The sequence below is a fragment of the Mirounga leonina genome, unplaced genomic scaffold (assembly GCF_011800145.1).
Source record: "Mirounga leonina isolate KUSES-001 unplaced genomic scaffold, KU_Mleo_1.0 Mir_128, whole genome shotgun sequence".
Lineage (NCBI taxonomy): Eukaryota > Metazoa > Chordata > Mammalia > Carnivora > Phocidae > Mirounga > Mirounga leonina.
In genome coordinates, this window is record NW_023270320.1 from 33,131,910 (window position 1) to 33,149,585 (window position 17,676).

A 17,676-nucleotide genomic window follows, 5' to 3' on the forward strand; every position below is an offset into this window, starting at 1 on the left:
CCTGAAGATAAATAAGGCAAAGTGATGAAATATGAGTAGAAGGACAGCAAGAAGTGTAACAGACCCAGGGTGCCAGCATCCCCAAAACATCTCAACATGCTGCGATCTTGGGACGACTCACGGAGTAGACAGAACATAATAAATGACAGAGCTCAAATCTTGGGCACAGTAAACCAACTTCACAAATGCAAGGTAATATACATGGGACTGAACAGCAGTACACATGAAAAATTCTTGAGGAATTTAGATTTTAAGTGTAGGGTGAGTCAATACTCATTTGGCTGCCAGAAAATAAACTCCATTCGAGGCTGTATCAACAAATGCACGATGGCTGGACAAGGAAGACACTTTCTACACGCGTGTAGAACACTTTCACTACTGAGCCTTGTTCTGAGCAGTAGACTACATGAAGAACATGGAAAATTAGATTAAGGTTGATGAGGGAACTTGGAGCTGTCGTTTTCATAAAAAGGATATTTAGCTGGGAGGAAAGCTAGCATAGGGAGAACATGACAGATGTTTTCAAAGTATTCGAAGAACTCACATGTGGAAGTTAGATTAAATGTACTGTGTAAAGTCCAGAAGTCGAAAGCAATGGAGACGTGGAAGGAAATGCTTTTTGGCAATGTTGATTTTCAAAAAGCACAGAGGACTCCCTGTCCCTGGAGGTATTTTGCGCCTTCAAGTACCTAAGGGGTGGCGGGAGTTGCAGAACTTGAAGAGAGTTGAATCAGGCAACAAAGTCTCTTCTCAGTCTAAGATTCTATGACCAGTGTATCTAAAAGTAGCTCGGGTTTTCCATGCTCTGAACACCGTTGAAACCCTGTAGCTAGGTCATAGGCGACTCGTGCAGTCAGCCCCAAGGAGGGAGAGAGCAGGGCAATCGGCGCCACAACGTGATTTTCCAACGGGGGAAATACAGTGACTTTTCCGCAGATGTCACTTTCTACAATAGGAAAAACACACGTGTCTCTTTATCACTCCCTTTCTCTCGGAAACCCAGCTTTCCTGCAGAAACTGACAGCGTGTCTTTCCTCCCCGTGAAGGTTCTGGCTCTTCATCCCCACCCGCCAGGGGTTTGGATTCCGGGGGATCATTAGCATTCAGCCCAGTAGCCCGCGCCGCACTCTGAGCTCTCTCCCGCAGTTCCGGCTGCACGTTAAGTTACCCAGAGGCAGGGAAAGAGGGGCCCGCGGCGGGCTCCCAGGTCCCGGCGGGGCTCCGCCATTGTGAGGATTCTCTCTCGGACCTTCTGGAACTCCGGGACAGTTTGCAAACCTCGAGCGGGGCGCGCAGGGCGAGGCGTGCCGGGCACAGGGCAGGAGCCGGGAGCTGCCGAGGACAAAGGGTCGGCCGGCCTCCGCCAGTGCGCCGACTTAGTCGCGCTCCCCTCCGCCCCGCGCGGCCCCCGGCCCCGGCTGGACGTGCCCCTCGGGCCGCGCTCCCGGGAGGGGGAGGGAAGAGGGGTGGGACGCGGGCGCCGGGGCGGAGGCGCGGGCAGCAGGGAGCGCGAGGAGCGCTTCCGAGGGAAAGTGAGAGGGGAGGGCGGCCGGGCCCGGCACGCTCCCTCCCTCGGCCGCTTTCTCTCACATAAGCGCAGGCAGAGGGCGCGTCAGCCATGCCCTGCCCCTGCGCCCGCCGCCGCCGCCGCTCGCCCCGCGCTCCGGAGCCGCCCGCGCCGCCGAGCTCCCCGGCCTGGCCGCGCGGCGCCCCGCCGCCCTCCTCCCGGCCGCCGCGCGCTGCACCGGGGAAGGGGAGGGGAGGGAGGAGGGGGCCGCGGGCTCGGGGGGGTCGGAGGGGCCGAGCAGCGCAGAGGGGGTCGGCTTTGCCCCTCTTGCCAGAAAGCGAAAACGGAAAGGCGCGCCGAGGAGCCGTCGCCCTCGCCTCGCCGCGCCGCGCCTCGCCTCGCCCTCGCCCTCGCCCTCGCCGCGCCGCGCCTCGCGGGCCCCGAATGCGGGGCGCTCGGACGTCCGGCTTCCTGTGAGGCTTTTACCTGACCCCGCGCCCCTCCCCGGCACTGGCCCGGAGCGCGACGCGCAGCGTTGGGAGCGCCGAGCCGCGGGCCGCTGCCGCCGCCTCCGGCCGCCCTCGGGGGTCGCCGGCGGCGCTCTGCGGAGGGAGCGCCGCGTCGCGGGGGCGCCGCGCGCCCACCCCGCCCCCACCGCGGACCGGCCGCCGCGCTCCCGGTCCTTCCACCATGCGCTTGCTGGGCTGCTTCTCTCTGGCGTGTTCCCTGCTCGCCGCTGCGCTGCTCCCGGGTCCGCGCGACGCGCCCGCCGCCGCCGCCGCCGCCGCCGCCGCCTTCGAGCCGGGACTCGGCTTCTCCGCCGCGGAGCCGGACGCGGGCGAGGCCCAGGTAGGTGCGCGCTCCAGGGCCGGGCTGGGGGCGGCGGCGGGGGCGCTGGGCTGCGCGGGGTCCTGTGGACCCAGGAGCCGCGCCAAGTGCGTGTTGCTGTTTGACCTTCCGGGCGCTGCGTCCCAAGTTAACCGAGCGGACTGCGCGCTTCCTCGGAGAAAAGTTTCCTTCTTGTTTTTGTTTTTGTTTTTTGCATGAAGCTGTTACCAAGTAGGAAGGCAGGTCAGGAGAAAGCAAGGTGAAGCAGCCGCAGAGGTGGCTGGTGAGAGATCACAACCTGCCTGGGAGCCGTCCCCGCGGGTGCGCCCAGCGGGCTGGAGCCCTGGCGGGGCGCGCGGCCCCGGGGGGCCCGGGTTCGTCCCGGTCGGAAGTGCTCCGTTCTTTCCCCGCCAGATTAGTGGCAGTCCTTCAGGGGCTGGGACGACCGGGCAGCCGAGGTTTATTTTCCCGGAGCGTTGCTCTTGCCTGGAGCACTAGGCGATTTTAGGGGAAGTGTGAAAAGGATGTAGTCACCGGCTTGAGGGCTTAAGACTTCAGATTCACTTGGAGAACTTGGCCAGAGTTGGGCTGCGGCAGGATCTCATGTAGGTCACCATCAGGCATGACTTTTTAACTTTATAATAAATTCTGCGTTTCTGAAATCTGGTAAAATACTGACAAGTAAGGTGGACTGTTTTGTTTTGTTTATTAAATAACAGATGCGTTAACCCTTTGCCGGAAAGTGTTGCCAAGGCACTTTTGAGATACTCTGATTTTCAACAAGGAGTTACTGTATTTGTGGCAGCTTTGACTTGCTCTTCCAAAATGTGTGCCTGAAACGTTCAGATCTGACATAAGGATGGATAGTATGCTTAGTAGGGTTTTGGAACTCCTGAAGAAGTTTTGTATTGGACATACTCTATGGGACGCCTCTTTTCAAAGACTTGCAGTACCCCTGACTGGGTACAGAATGCAATGCTTTATTTCAACCCCTGGCCAGTGGTGTGTGACTGTCAACTGGGAGGTGACTTGATTAACATATGTTGAATGTGTAGAAACTGAATTGCCTTCACAGTTATATTTTGAAACACGTTTTACCATTGAGAAGAATAATTTTTTTAAAAAACTACCTTTAAATTTTAAATTTGGGGGATAAATCATTAAAAAAACAGAATTTGTAATTCAATATAGGGGTCAAGGGAAAAAAAACCTTGAGAGTACAAAAAAATGTGTTAAATTGCAGAACAGAGTGTATTATGTGATTTGTAAAATAATTTTCAACACAAATACTTAATGTTGGTAGAACTGTTATCATGAGAATGTTCTCCTGTGTTTAAATGACACAAAAATGTAGCCTAAGACCCATTAACACTTCCTGTAATTTGAATGCCTTGGATATCATGGTATCTATTCACTTTCTGTCTCTGAGGAGTCAAATTATTAAAAGTATGACTTAGTAAGGCAACACCCAGAGAGAGGTGGCTGGTGAAAGAGATCACGTAACCTGTTTGAGAGCAGGTTATTGCCTGTGGTAACTTATTTGAGTTTATAATAGGAAAGTGTGAAGAAGGAAGTAAAATGAGAAGTCTTTCCTGAGAAGCCAAAAGCCTGTATGAGAGTCACTCCCTGCTGGGTCAGCTTTGAATGAATGTGCCCATGTGTGCGCATGCATGTGTGTTATGGATGGGCTTGCGGTTGGAGGTTCAAGTTAATTTATTTTTCATCTTCAAAATCATATTCGTTGGTGATGTAATCAAATCTTTCTTTTGCTGTGAAAATCTTTATGTATCTTTATTCGCTTTTCATATTTAGCCATCTTTTATATCCTGTATGGTGAATATGAGTTGATATTCTGGATGTGATAGGGACTCTTTTTCACTTGATGAAACATCACTTTAGATCTCTGAGTGCCACAGCCCATAAGACAGTATATTATTTCTGCACTAAGATGTTCCTCATTGGTTGAGTGAAGGCTTGACAGGGCAAGTGTCTTTAATGCCTTTAGCGAAATTGCTATGCCCTTGCCATGAGATTCCCAAGAGACGTGGCCCAAAGACTCCATGTCTCTCCCTAGTGGCCTAAAGAAGTGACTCATGAGGAGGTAAAGCTTGGAGAGGAACTGATTATTAATTTCCTGTGAACTACAGAAGCCCCAAGAAGAGATTTCAGAAGGTAAATAAAAGACACTAAATATACAAAATCTTTGACAAATGCAGAGTTTTGGTAATTTACACTTAGGAAGTATTTTTATGTTTAAAAAATACAAAACAGCTCACAAACTATAAACCGAGCTTAGCCATCCAGTCCTTCACCACACCCCCAAAGCCATACAAAAAAATGGGAGGTAAAATCACAAATACAAACAAGATTTCCTTGTTCCTTGACTTACATTTGCATTTATTAGGTTCCTTTTTCTAATTATTCGTAGTTATATGACTTACTAAAAGAACCCAAAATGTTTCCTGTTAGTGCAAGGAAGCCAACATCAGAAAAGTTAGGCAAGCAAAGTACTGCCTATTATATAATTAAAATTAAGTAGGCATGATGGGAAAAAGAGGAAATATTTAAAATTATCATCCAACTAAAAAACCTGCAAAACCTAGAAAGAGCACTAGATGGCTAAATGCAATCATTTGCCCACATGAGATTGCGTAGAGTTCACTCTGATTGGTTGGAGTTGGGAGTTTTGATTTTTAAAAGAAAAAATTGTTTATAATTTAAAAAGGGAGAATTATGTATAGTATATTTTTATTCCAAAAAGTGGGCTAGCAGGGAGTATAAATAGCTAGATCCTTATATATTTTAGAGCAATGAATTCAAGGAGAGCATGTCTTATGTTGCACATGCCTGTGTTAAAGTCAACAAAAGAAAGCTTAAAGATTTATAATCTTGTATCAACTAAGGGAATAATCTAGAAGATCAAATATTATTGAATGAGCAAGTATAACTTATTTTCTGCTTTACATAAATAACTTCAAATATCCCTACTTTATAGCTTAAATGCAAAAAAAAGATTAGTTTAATCGTAACACTAATTACTTTAATGAGAATAGCTATTTTAAATGAAAATAGTAAAAGCACATATGGTTTATGGTTACTATCACAAAAAACTTCCTAATAATGGCAACTAGTTTGCAACATGCCAGATTTTCTTTCTCCACTGTTTATAATTCTGCATACTTTTGTACTTGTTTTTATTTGTATTTACTGTCTCAGATTAATCAGTGATGATGTTTTTCAAAATACCATGTGTGTGTTAACTGCATTAGAATTCCCTAGAGGTCTTTAATTTTATTCCCCTTACCTGAGACCAACCAAATCTTTGGATTTGGGTCTAGGAATATACATTTTTAGCTAACATCCTAAGTCATTCTCATGCACAATGACAGTTTTAGAGGCACCGATCTGTGGTGTGTAACAATGACTAATTTCATTGGTTTTGGCATCTTCATTATGTAACTTGAGTTTGCAGGGTAATCTGTTAGGCATGGAACATGTTAAAAGACATAAGCCATTTTTCCTCTCTTCAAGGAGCTTACAACTCAAATAGAAAAAATAAAGGCTTAAGCACAAAAAATACCGTGAGGTATTCGGGGAATGGTACCAAAGCATTGTCTGTGTCCTGAAGTTTGCGCAAGAGAGTCAGCCATGTGGCCTACTTGGTCTGAGTGCCTTGGCATGAGGCAAAACGTGGGCTATAACTTGGGTGAGAATTTCCAGCAGATGACTAGACTATATCAAGCGCACGAATCCCTTTCATGTCGTGGATGGGGTGAGAAGGTACGAAGGCAAGGGGTTATATAGAATAACAGTGAAGAATCTTAACTATGAATAAGTTTTTGGAGATGGGTGGGGTTGCACTGCATATGATCTAAGCTACTCTAAGGTGGGTTACGGAGGGTGATTCATGCTCTGAGCACCTGAAAGACACAGGTAATAAGAAAAGTATTGAAATCATTTCTGGGATTGATTAGAGGTCATAAAGATTTGCTGGGGGCATGGTCTAGTGAAGAAGCAACAACAGTATTTTAGAAGGGAAGTGATGAAGAGAGCAGAGTTGAGGCAGTGGGAACAGAAGCCAAAGCTGTCACAGAGGAAGAAACCATAGATTTGTTGACTAATTCATAAGAAAGATTAGGGAGTGGAAAAAATGAACCTTGGCATCAATATTTTAATCGTGGGACAATGTGGGTCCTACTTGCAGGATTAGGGCATTGCAGAGAAGAGCAGAGACTGTTTTTCATGGATCGTTGATGGATGATGACAGTGTTATTCCATAAATCACTTGAGATTTTACTAGTCTAAAAACTCTTTGGAGAAACAAAATAAGCTTTACAAATTTTTTATTTATTTTTTCTTTTTTTTCTTTTTTCAAGATTTTATTTACTTATTTGACAGAGAGAGACACAGTGAGAGAGGGAACACAAGCAGGGGGAGTGGGAGAGGGAGAAGCAGGCTCTCTGCTGAGCAGAGAGCCCGATGTGGGGGCTCGATCCCAGGACCCTGGGATCAGGGCCCGAGCCGAAGGCAGGCACTTAACGACTGAGCCACCCAGGCGCCCCTAAGCTTTACAAATTTACATCCCATTAGAGGAAAATAATTGCCTAGGATCAACAGGACTTAAACTGTGTAATATCCTTAAAGTATTTGAGCATTTGACAAGTACTATTTAACAATCCCAAAAGGAAAATTAACAGTCTGCATATTCTACTGCTCTGCATTGAAAATGGAGAGGTAAATTTTATTCCACTAAATTAGGCCATAAATGCAACTGTAATATGTAGTCATTGACTTGCGGCTTTCTCTGTGCTTCATGTCGCGGTACCCATGACATTTCTCTGATGTACTGCAAATGTCCATACTTTCTGGCAGCAATCTCTGGAAAGGAGGTTCAGTAGTAGGGAAATATGAAATGTCTGTGAAAAGTGGAAACCTGGGAACTCTCTTGTGACTTCACCTCACTCTGCATCAATTTATGTTGGAGGCCCAGAGTTTCAGTCCCTAAGAGCCCCTTACTGAGGAGGGCAAAGGATTATAATGGAAGGATTGGATTCTTGTCCCCTTTTCCCAAGTATCTACTCTTTCATGGCAAGTCTACAGTTTTTATGATTACGAATTGCCGTAGAGTATATGATGAAGTGTTTTGTAAGCCTCCTCTCTTGTAAGAGATTTCTGACCCAACTCTGAATGATGCTGGGGATCTATGGTTTGGGACATAAAAAAACTCAATTCATCCTTCATTTTGGTTTCTACTTCTTTGTATTCTTTCTTCTGAATTGTGGACACCTGATGGGCTGTCATTTGTTCAAGAATCGATTATCATCGGGGCGCCTGGGTGGCTCAGTCATTAAGCATCTGCCTTCAGCTCAGGTCATGATCCCAGGGTCCTGGGATTGAGCCCCGCATCGGGCTCCCTGCTCCGCGGGACGCCTGCTTCTCCCTCTCCCACTCCTCCTGCTTGTGTTCCCTCTCTCACTGTGTGTCTCTCTCTGTCAAATAAATAAATAAAATCTTTAAAAAAACTAAGAATCAATTATTATCAAAATTGCTTCGTGGTGTCTCTCTCTCTATCAAATAAAATCTTTAAAAAAAGAAAGAATCAAGTATCATCAAAATTGCTTTGTAGGAAGCAGTTCCTGATATCAGTGGCACATCTTTAGGGCCAGTGGGTCTCTATTCTTGTCTGTCTGAATTGATCTGAGAAGGTGGAGGGTGGTGGATTGGGGAGATTTCTTTCTGGCCTTCCAGTTCTGAGGCTCTTGAGATGGGGGTCTTGGCCTCCTTATCAACATGGGATCAACCAGGAGTTCTGTTTCATAGCTCTTTCTAGGATGTTTTGGGACTCAGAGGCTGGTCACCTGGGCTCCTGGCACTGGTGTCTTTGGCAGCTGTAGGGGTATTTACAGGTTCAGATCACTCCCTGGGGACCAGTCATACCTCTGTATATGGAGTAGGCATTCCAATAATAATTAGGTCTCCTCTGCAATATCCTGAGCATCTCTGTGTGCCATGAAGAGAGCATGACAAGCTGAGAGCTATACAAGTTAAGTTTGTTTATCACTACATCTTTCTGAGATGGATGTTAATATATTTCATTAAAGATAATAAACCCAAGACTCAAGTGACTTAGCCAGGAGCAAGGATAGAGCTTTTTTCTTTCGCTTCTCTCTTTAAAAAATTTTTGCAGCCCGTATGTTAGAAAAGTGTGATAATGGGTTTGGGCCTTCTGGGTTTGTGAAAGACCCAAGGCCATATATATTCCTTTCTTCCTGCAAGTTGTAGCTGTGGGCAAGAAGGCAGAGAGAAGAGGTACTCTGCACATAGAGCCTATCCACTTTCATTTATTTAAGTCCCAATTCCCTACAATTGGACAACTCTGAAATAAACTTGTATTTTCTTCCAGGCCTTACCATGTGGTGCCCCCCTGATCAAAGGGTGGTCACAAATGGCCTAAATCCGTAGTAGCCTTGCAAGAATGACTGCATAACAAGAACTCTAACTAGAATTCCTGACAATCACACAGTTTTTCCAAGTTGCACTAATATAACTTAAGTGAAAGCCTACAGTCTCACCTATGCGAAGTGAGCTTTCAGGAATAATTGGATTTGGAAAGAATGAACTGTGGTTGGTAGAAGCATTACAGTTCCACTGATTTCCAGTCATACAATGTTTCGTCTTGTACCAGTTACATTATTTCTGGTAGATGTGCGTTCTATAAATACTACCTAGTCCTACAATTGTTGCAGAAGGCACATTTGTGAGTTCAGATCTGTATAAATTGTGTTAAGGTATCATTGATTTTTCACAGTAGAAAAAAGAGATATAACAGAGAACTTTAAACAAGGGATGATAGTTCATTTATCTTATAATGTAATTCTAAAATTTACAGTAAATAATATAGATTTATATAATTGTTTCTTCTGAAATTTCCTCATGTAAGTTATTCAGGTGGTGGATTTACTCTTTTTCAGAGTCTGTAGTTTAACTGTAAGAGAAAGAAGACACTATATTACTGGACGTCCATCATAAAGTCAGCCAATTGGATGCCTTGAAATACCTTTCGCTGGTAGATTCTTACCGTTTCCTGGTACCGATCATGTAGTGGCGTTCAAGTGCGAGGAGGCATTGGTGCAGTTCTGAAATCCAGAAGCTCATTTTCATAAATTACTTGGGCTATAACCCTGATCTGATCTAATGAAAGGCTGTTTATAGTATTTATCCTCTAAATGTGAATATTTCTAAGTTTCATTAAAGAAATAGTAATGTATTTACTTATGAGATCAGCCCTGTGAGGGGTTGGTTTTATGTTGGCTACATTTAAAATGTATATATAGGCACTGAGTTTCCTGAAGAATTCTGGGATCTGAAGTTAGCACAGTCCCCAGGGCAAGGGTACGGGATTGGACTGTAACGTGGTTCTTTTCCAAAGGCTTCCCCCAGCGACCACCTGGAGGGGAAACTGAGGGACTCTGGAAGGAGGCCATGGTTCTGCTGCTCACACGGCTTACCTGTTAGTATCAGATTTATGGATGTCTTACTCCACATTCTCGCATTTAAATCGACTTCAATTCAAGAGTATTTTAATGAATTCTCACTCGTGGCAACTTCAACTCTAAGCAGGAAATGACAGTGCGGTGAGTGATGCCCAAAGAGTCAAGTGAGTGATTCCTGTCTATAACAAGCATGGGATCCTTTGTGAGGAACAAGAAGCTTACTCATTTAAAATACCAGAAATGGGTTACACTGTAAATGCAGACAGTGTCAGAGCTGTGGTAAGCAAGTCTCCTGATTTACCAGAAGTTGTTGGGTAAGCCCCTGGTGGCTGCATGGACAAGCATGGAAAGGCTGGACTGGCCGTTCGGTCAGCTGCAGAAAACAAGTCGATGCTGGTTACAGAAACAAAGGAGGGGGAATATTTCGGGTGTTGAAGTGTGAGAACAAAGTACAGGGGCAGTAAGGTCAGTGCCATCAAGAGGGAGCTTGGGGAGCTGAGCGGGGAGGGTACGACTTGGGCTGAAGAGTCCAGAGCTGTAAGGGAAACAGAGGGGAATCTTGTAGAAGGTGTAAGAAACCAAGGAGTAGGACCTAACTTTGGATCGTGGTTGAAAACAACAGGAGCCACTGAAGATTCTTGAGTGATAGGCTGGAGGTGGTGTCTTAAGGAGCTTAATTTGGCATTATTGTGCAGAAGTATCTGAAAAAGAGAACTAGAAGCTGGCCACAAGCTTCCCCGAAGCCACTTTCAGCTGCACCCTTCCTTGAAGCGTCTGTCAGTGACTGCTCTTCTCTCTCCATGGGCCACCCATATATGGTATGTGAGCCCCACTATATGCTCCTGATTATTTCTGATGGATAGTGATGACCACTGCGGACTTATGTAAGCACCCATCGCTGTGCTATCTGGAAACATTTATAAAACATATTAATAACAGACATTTTTCTTTTATGGCTCTCATACCAAACAGAGCAAGCAGTGTAAACAGTGGTCATGCTTAGATACACACACACACACACACACTCACACACACTGCCCCTCCTTCCCCCTACCTTAATCACTCTTCAAACTGCCAGCCATGGCTTATGTATTCTTTCTTGGCTAGCTAAATATTTTTGGACAATCCACTGAAAAAGAATATTAAAAAAAATCAGAGTATATGATATTATTATATTCTCTATAGCCTATACACTAATTTGTAGTTCAGCTAGCAATTAAAGAGCAAGAAAGTGAGAGTGAGAGGGACTGATAACCCTAACGTGTCCTAGCAATTCCTCCTTTTTCTTTTTTTTTTTCTTTTCTTTTTTTTTTTTTTTAAGAGGCCTCTATGCCCAGTGTGGGGCTTGAACTCAAGACCCTGAGATCAAGAGTCACATGCTCCACCAACTGAGTCAGCCAGGCGCCCCAGCGATTCCTTATTTTTAAAATATTCTTAAAAATACTCCTGCCAACAGTAAGACTAGAGGAGGGGGGCAGAAATGAGCTATCAAATTCTGTAAATTTTTGTTAAATAGATAGGTTTTATTGTCAGAAAAACATCACAGACATAAGTACTGTGGTCCTAGGCATTTGAAGACTGTGATAGTCTTCAGAGTGATTCTCCAGCACCTTCCACCTAATTTATTACATTTGTATTATAAGCTTACTGACAATTTTCCTGATTTCTAAAATAGGGAAAGGGGAGGTAATATTGATATTTGATTTTGAGAAAGTTGGGGAAAATCCATGGTGTTAAATCACTCAGTGTATGGAGGCTAGGTATTATAGATTGGCTTAGAATATGTTTCCACCTCTCCCAGGTGCCTGGGTTTGTGTCTTTCCTTGAGTGGAACAGCTCTGGCCACAGACGACCAAGTCAAGGAACAGGGGATGATGGTCATCCCTGAAAGTGCCCTGTACTTAAGTCATTGGGTGAAAAGGATTTGGGTACACACAGGAGTTTTATAACGCTATGTAATTTCATATGAACATCCTGAATACTTCAGAGCTTAAATACTTTATTTTTTAAAGATTTTATTTATTTATTTAAGAGAGAGAGAGGGAGAAAGCGAGCATGAGCCCTGGGAGGGGCAGAGGGAGAGGGAGAAGCAGACCCCCCTGCCAAGCAGGGAGCCCAGTGCCCCTGATGCAGGACTCCATCCCAGGACCCCAGGATCATGAGCTGAGCTGAAGGCAGACACTTGATGGACTGAGCCACCCAGGCGCCCCAAAGCTTAAATACTTTAAAGTCTAAATCTCTATTAAAGAAACAGACTGATGTTGCTAAGTGTGTAAACCTCTCAAGTCTTTATATTATTAATGTAATAAATTAGGTGGACACTGTGAAAATATACATTCTACATTTACAGGGAAACCATTCCAGAAGATCTAAAATATTAAAAATACCATTTTGACAAATAAAATATAAAGAAAATATAGTGGTAGAATGTTATATGCAAGAGGTAAACTTGTGTAAATTTGTTTAGAAAAATGTAATTGCTCTGCTTCTTTGGGGTACTCTTCCAGAATGAGAACCAGCAAAGTCTGTCCTGTGTGGTCATTGAGATGAATCATGGAGTAGATACTTTACTCTAGAGTAAGTCTGATTTACTTGAGTGCCCTCATTTGCTCATAGTAGTTGATTTTGTTTGATGGTTCTAATTACTGGTTTGCCAGACCGTCAGTAAACACTATGAATTCCTTGGTGCAGAAACTTGATGGTGATGGGGGCAGGTGGTGCTGGAGGTGTGCGAGCAGACAAAGAAGGGGAAATTCAAAATGAGTGGTATATACAGCTTCTGGCTCTTTAAGAGCTAACAATATATTATTTCTTCAATAACATGTTGAAAGTTCACTTCCTTAGGATTCAAATACAGATGTTAGTTGAAGTATTTTAGGAACTTCTGATCAGAAACCATATTTCTAAACTGAGAATGTATTCCTGACTCAATCTGGACCAAAAGATAAGACTGACACTAGATTTTTAGCCTATTTATAAATGAATAAAGAATTAGATAATACATCATCTATGCAAATCCATACATATCCATGTAAATTATCTATACAAATCTATATGCAGATACTGCTATCTTTTTTTAAAGTGATTTTCCATATTTTTATTTCAGGACTGGAACTGTATGTCGTGATATAAAATGCAGCTTTACATTTAAGTGCTGATACATTTTCAAATTTAAATTTTAATGTATTTCCTTCACAGTCATTTTTATTCTTATACTATTTTTTTCTGTTAAAAGTGCCATGCTTATATTTTGGGTTAGAAACAAGATTAAAATAACATTGCATATTTAATATTCCTTTCTATGTGGAGGAAACGTTCATGAAATTAATAATACTTTTGCTTCCAACTTGAAGTACTTGAAACAGATGAAAAGTTTCTAAAAGGAAAGAGCACATTTGACATTGTGGTTGTTCTGGAAGCTTCTCACATACATGAGTGGGTGCCCCACGGAGAAGGGCCACACTTCCGGGAACCAGCTGGGAGCCAGGGAGGCTGACTGCTTATCACCTCCTCAGCCAGCTAGTGCTCAAAGGTTTAATGCCATTTTTTCTGATGGCACAAATAATTATCTTACTAAAAGAGATGTGTTGATAAGAGCCCTATAACCTTTCCTCTGGAAAATAGTGCATTTTTTCCTCCTTGTTTACACTGTTGCATGGAGTCTTTTCTTCCAATGCCTCCCTCCCTCCCCTCAAAACAAATTGGGGATAAACTTGACAAATTAACTCAGACTGAAGTCTTAAAGAAAATGGCCCTGATTCTCTTTTAACCCAAGTGACCACACAGCTGCCATGAATCTTAGGATGGAATTCCTATAATCTGGAAAAGGGATTGTTATGTCCTCTCACTCAGAGTTCCTTGGAAATAGCCGGTTAATATCAAATACCAGATGTGAGGCTCTTTTAAACCACCATGGTTTACTTTACTACAGTATCATTGCCTACATGGAATATTTTTAATTCTTTCTCTTTGTTTGCATCTGTTGTGTGTATTTAGTTACTTTATCCTTCTTCAAGCCCTCTTCCAAGTTTATGTTTTGAAAAATGGAATACTCATTTAGATCCATGTTTGTTTATGGGTCATGACACTTAAGACTTCCCTAAAAAACAAACTAATCTTTTTGTCTCAGAGCCAGATTTAAATTTGAGGATGATAGTGAATTGTTGTTTGTTCTCTTTGAATCCTAGGGCTTAAAAAAAAAAAAATTGGTGGCCATCCATGCCAAATTAGAATATTACTAAGGTCAGAATTACTCATGAGTCATGACCATCACACTTAAAATTGAGTAATTTGAAGCTCTGTAGATACACAGATTAAGCAAATAATGATGTCATAAATTGTAGTGCAAATTATTTTTGTTCCTCCTAAACATTGGTAGCAGCAGAGCCTGCTCTTTGGGAGACCAATTCTGTTTTACTTTAGAAAAACACACCCTTGTGTCATGGCCAGGGGAGCATAGCATAATTATAGTACCATAATGTAGCATATGGAGACACCTACCTTAGTGAAGGAAAGATGAAAATATTTAAAATTGGTGTTAACTTTTCCTGCCATGCTTATTTGACCGTGCAAGCTCTTCTGTATTCTTAAACTGGGGGTGATGTTCATGTAACTGCCTCAAGCTTCCTCTAGCAGAAAATATCTAAAATTTTGCCTCCGTATGCCAAGTTTTTATTTTTTAAACTTGATTTTAACTTTATTACACTTCTGTGAAGTGTCTGCCGTATGGCAGGAAGGAGAACAAACATGAGTTTAATAGATACGTCTGTGAAGTGCCAAACACTTGCCATTTGTCTGAATTTTAAGAGTTCCAGTTAAATATTTATGTTAAAACCTTTCAAATTTTCACGAAATGTCACCAACCTATCATAAACATGGATTTCAATACCTGTCATTTGGACCCACTGGTAGGTGACTCTCTGAAGTTGCATGATTTCATGAGCAGTGCACTGAACATTGCTTTCCATACTTCAGTGGAGTCTTTTCCAGGACAGTTTCTAGTTTTCTAAGCCTAAGCTTAAACTATTACCACTTCAGTTAATTAAATCCATTTTTTTTTTCTGTCTGGGTGCTTTGCTTTCCCCTGACATGAGTTGGTCTGTCCTATGTGCAGTAGGAAAAATGTACAGTAATTCCAGGATCATGGTCTCCCTTGAAGGTTCCTGCAACTGCTGATTAAAAGATTAATATTTCACTCCAATGCAAAGTATCCCACTTGATAATGTGCCCATAGACATGGTAACATTCTCTTATAAACCAAAATTTCAGACACATGATACATACTATTCTTGATAAGTTAAACAATCTTTTCTTTTCCTTTATTCCATCTTTCTACTCTAGTATAATATTTTGCAGTTAAATATTTTTAAACACACTTTAAACAACTTTTGCTCATTTACAAAATAACTATGTCTGCCACTGCCGAGAGTTATTCACTGTTTATACCACCTTGTACTACAGTATATAAATGGCATTCTATGAAGAATGTTAACATTTTTAGTGAGGGTAGATTTTCTTAAAGTAAATTTAAATTTGAACTTCAGTGTTTTGGAAAACCAGGTTCCAGGCTCTGTTATGTACCTCAACACATCTTCCCACTATTTTGATGCATAAATGATGCTTTTACATCACAGTTGCTTCAATTTTAATGTAACATTAGCTGGTTTGTGGCTTGGAAAACTTAGTATATATACTGCATCTATAAATACGAAGTATAAACAGTATGTAGATGGTATGTGCATTTAGAGTGAAGAATCAGAATTTTTTCCAGACTTTCAGTGCTTTTTTGTGTGTGTGGCAACATGTATAAATTTATAATAATTTTGTTATACTGATTTGTGCTATTGCTGCAATTTGAAATCAGAAAATTTTCGAGGACGTATCTAGAGTTTATAAGGACAGCAAGAATATTTGAAAATGAGACACTCAGGAAATTGAGAAGGTAAGTTCTTACACATGTGGAACAGAGGGTGTTTTGGATCAGACCAGATGTTTTGCAGCAGGGAGTTGGAGCATGGTTAAAGTATATCTGGGTCATGTTTAGTTATCAAAACTTGATTTCAGTGAGGCTGGTAATTAAAGAGGAGTATAGTTTACATTAGCTTTTATAATGCTTTAGTTGTTCAACAAAATAACTTGCTCTTAGGTAGGGCCAGGTGATTTATTTAATTAGGTAGTTCCTACTTGAATCAACATCTGATTATAATAGATGTCATAGCACTAAATACTGGCTTAATGATTTTTGGAGAAAAAAAATACTTGTTTTCTTTGATTTAGGGCATCTTAAGGAACAGTTTTCCCTCTGGTCGCATTCTTTTCTAGAAGAGGGTCCTGTTCACTTGCTTTCTGTGTGTGTGTGTGTGTGTGTGTGTGTGTGTGTAGGTATATGGCATTTTCTTTGTCACTTCCAATTATAATTGTAAGCAAATATCAATAGAAATTCTTTGTAACCCATTATGGTTTAGTCATCCAACTCACCAGCAAATATGTCTCTTGTGAGAAAACTGGATCATTAGCATGTGAAGTCATACTGTTCTCTGCTCCCCACTCATTTTTTTCTTATTTATATGCTATACTGGTTAAAGTCCAATATTTTGGTGATTATAATTGTGGGCAGAATAAAAATGTATGTCATTGTGAACTGTACGCTGAAAAGACATCAAGTTTTTGGATTTGAAGAATTATTTAGAATATGATTATAACTTCAAACAGAGTTAACTCAAAGAACAACATTTCTACATACATTCTGCCTATAAATGGATATCTTATATATACCAATAGTAACTGTTAGATCTGTATCTGTCTCTTTATAAAATTGATTAATTAGGGGCACCTGGGTGGCTCAGTCGTTAAGCGGCTGCCTTCGGCTCAGGTCATGATCCCAGAGTCCTGGGATCCAGCCCCGCGTTAGACTCCCTGCTCCGCGGGAAGCCTGCTTCTCCCTCTCCCACTCCCCCTGCTTGTGTTCCCTCTCTTGCTGTGTCTCTCTCTGTCAAATAAATAAATAAAATCTTTAAAAAAAATTGATTAATTAGTTCACCAAGTAGTTATTGTCTTCCTTGTGTCAGTATTTAAGGTATTAAGTAAAATCTGAGGAAGACAATTCTATAAAATTTAAGATGGAAGCTTTTATATGCTTAAAGTTGTTCTATATAATAGTGACTCATTTTTTTATGGGACAGTTTTCATGTACTCCGTTAAGATTTATAAACTTATTTCCTAGCTTTCTTTGCAGCTAACATTGCCATAGGATAGTTCAGCCAATGAAATATAAGACAGACTCTAATGAAGATTTATGGGAAAACTTTTACTTTTCTGATGAGACACTGCTTTTCTTCCTGTTTTGTTTTCTTCCCTGGAAATAAGAAAAAATCGCTTATATTTAAAAAAATACTTTATGCTTACCAAAAGAACACTTTTAGAGGTCTGTGGACTAAAATATTTATAATTATTAATGTAAGCATGTGGCCATGGAGTGACTTTCTGAATTTGTACGAGGTCTTCCATCTGTTGCCCCTCACGTTAAAATAATTTGTATCTTTATATCCAACATTTTTTGCACGGCTGATGGGTTCTCTTAAAATGTTATTTATGTTCATATTTTGTAAATAATTTAAAGGACCACATTTCAAATAAATAAAAATTCTGTCAATGGAGAAGTCTATACGCCTTGCCCCTTCCCACTGTCACAAGTGTTAATAGGTTGGGAGTGACTCCTGACCAACTCGAAGTGTTTAGAAGAGAGAGAGAAAATTCTCCTGGGATTTAGAGAGAGAGTTGGATGAGAAGTCTCAGAAGTGACAGGGAAGAAATATGCAAGCAAGGAAATATTTTCATATCTTCATTCAG

The 17,676-nt window shown here is 41.9% G+C and overlaps 1 protein-coding gene across 2 annotated transcripts in view; it reads left to right on the plus strand.

Annotated features, from left to right (window-relative positions):
• The first annotated feature begins 1,869 nt into the window (after positions 1 to 1,869).
• VEGFC (vascular endothelial growth factor C) overlaps positions 1,870 to 17,676 on the plus strand; it is a 104,754-nt gene continuing 88,947 nt past the window's right edge. Inside the window, exon 1 of one of the 2 annotated variants that reach the window (XM_035004290.1) lies at positions 1,870 to 2,356. In XM_035004290.1, the coding sequence (XP_034860181.1) occupies positions 2,198 to 2,356 (159 nt within the window). In that variant the 5' untranslated portion in view covers positions 1,870 to 2,197. Of the gene's footprint in view, positions 2,357 to 2,376; positions 2,941 to 17,676 lie in introns of those variants that run through there. The other variant, XM_035004292.1, reaches the window with a different exon arrangement.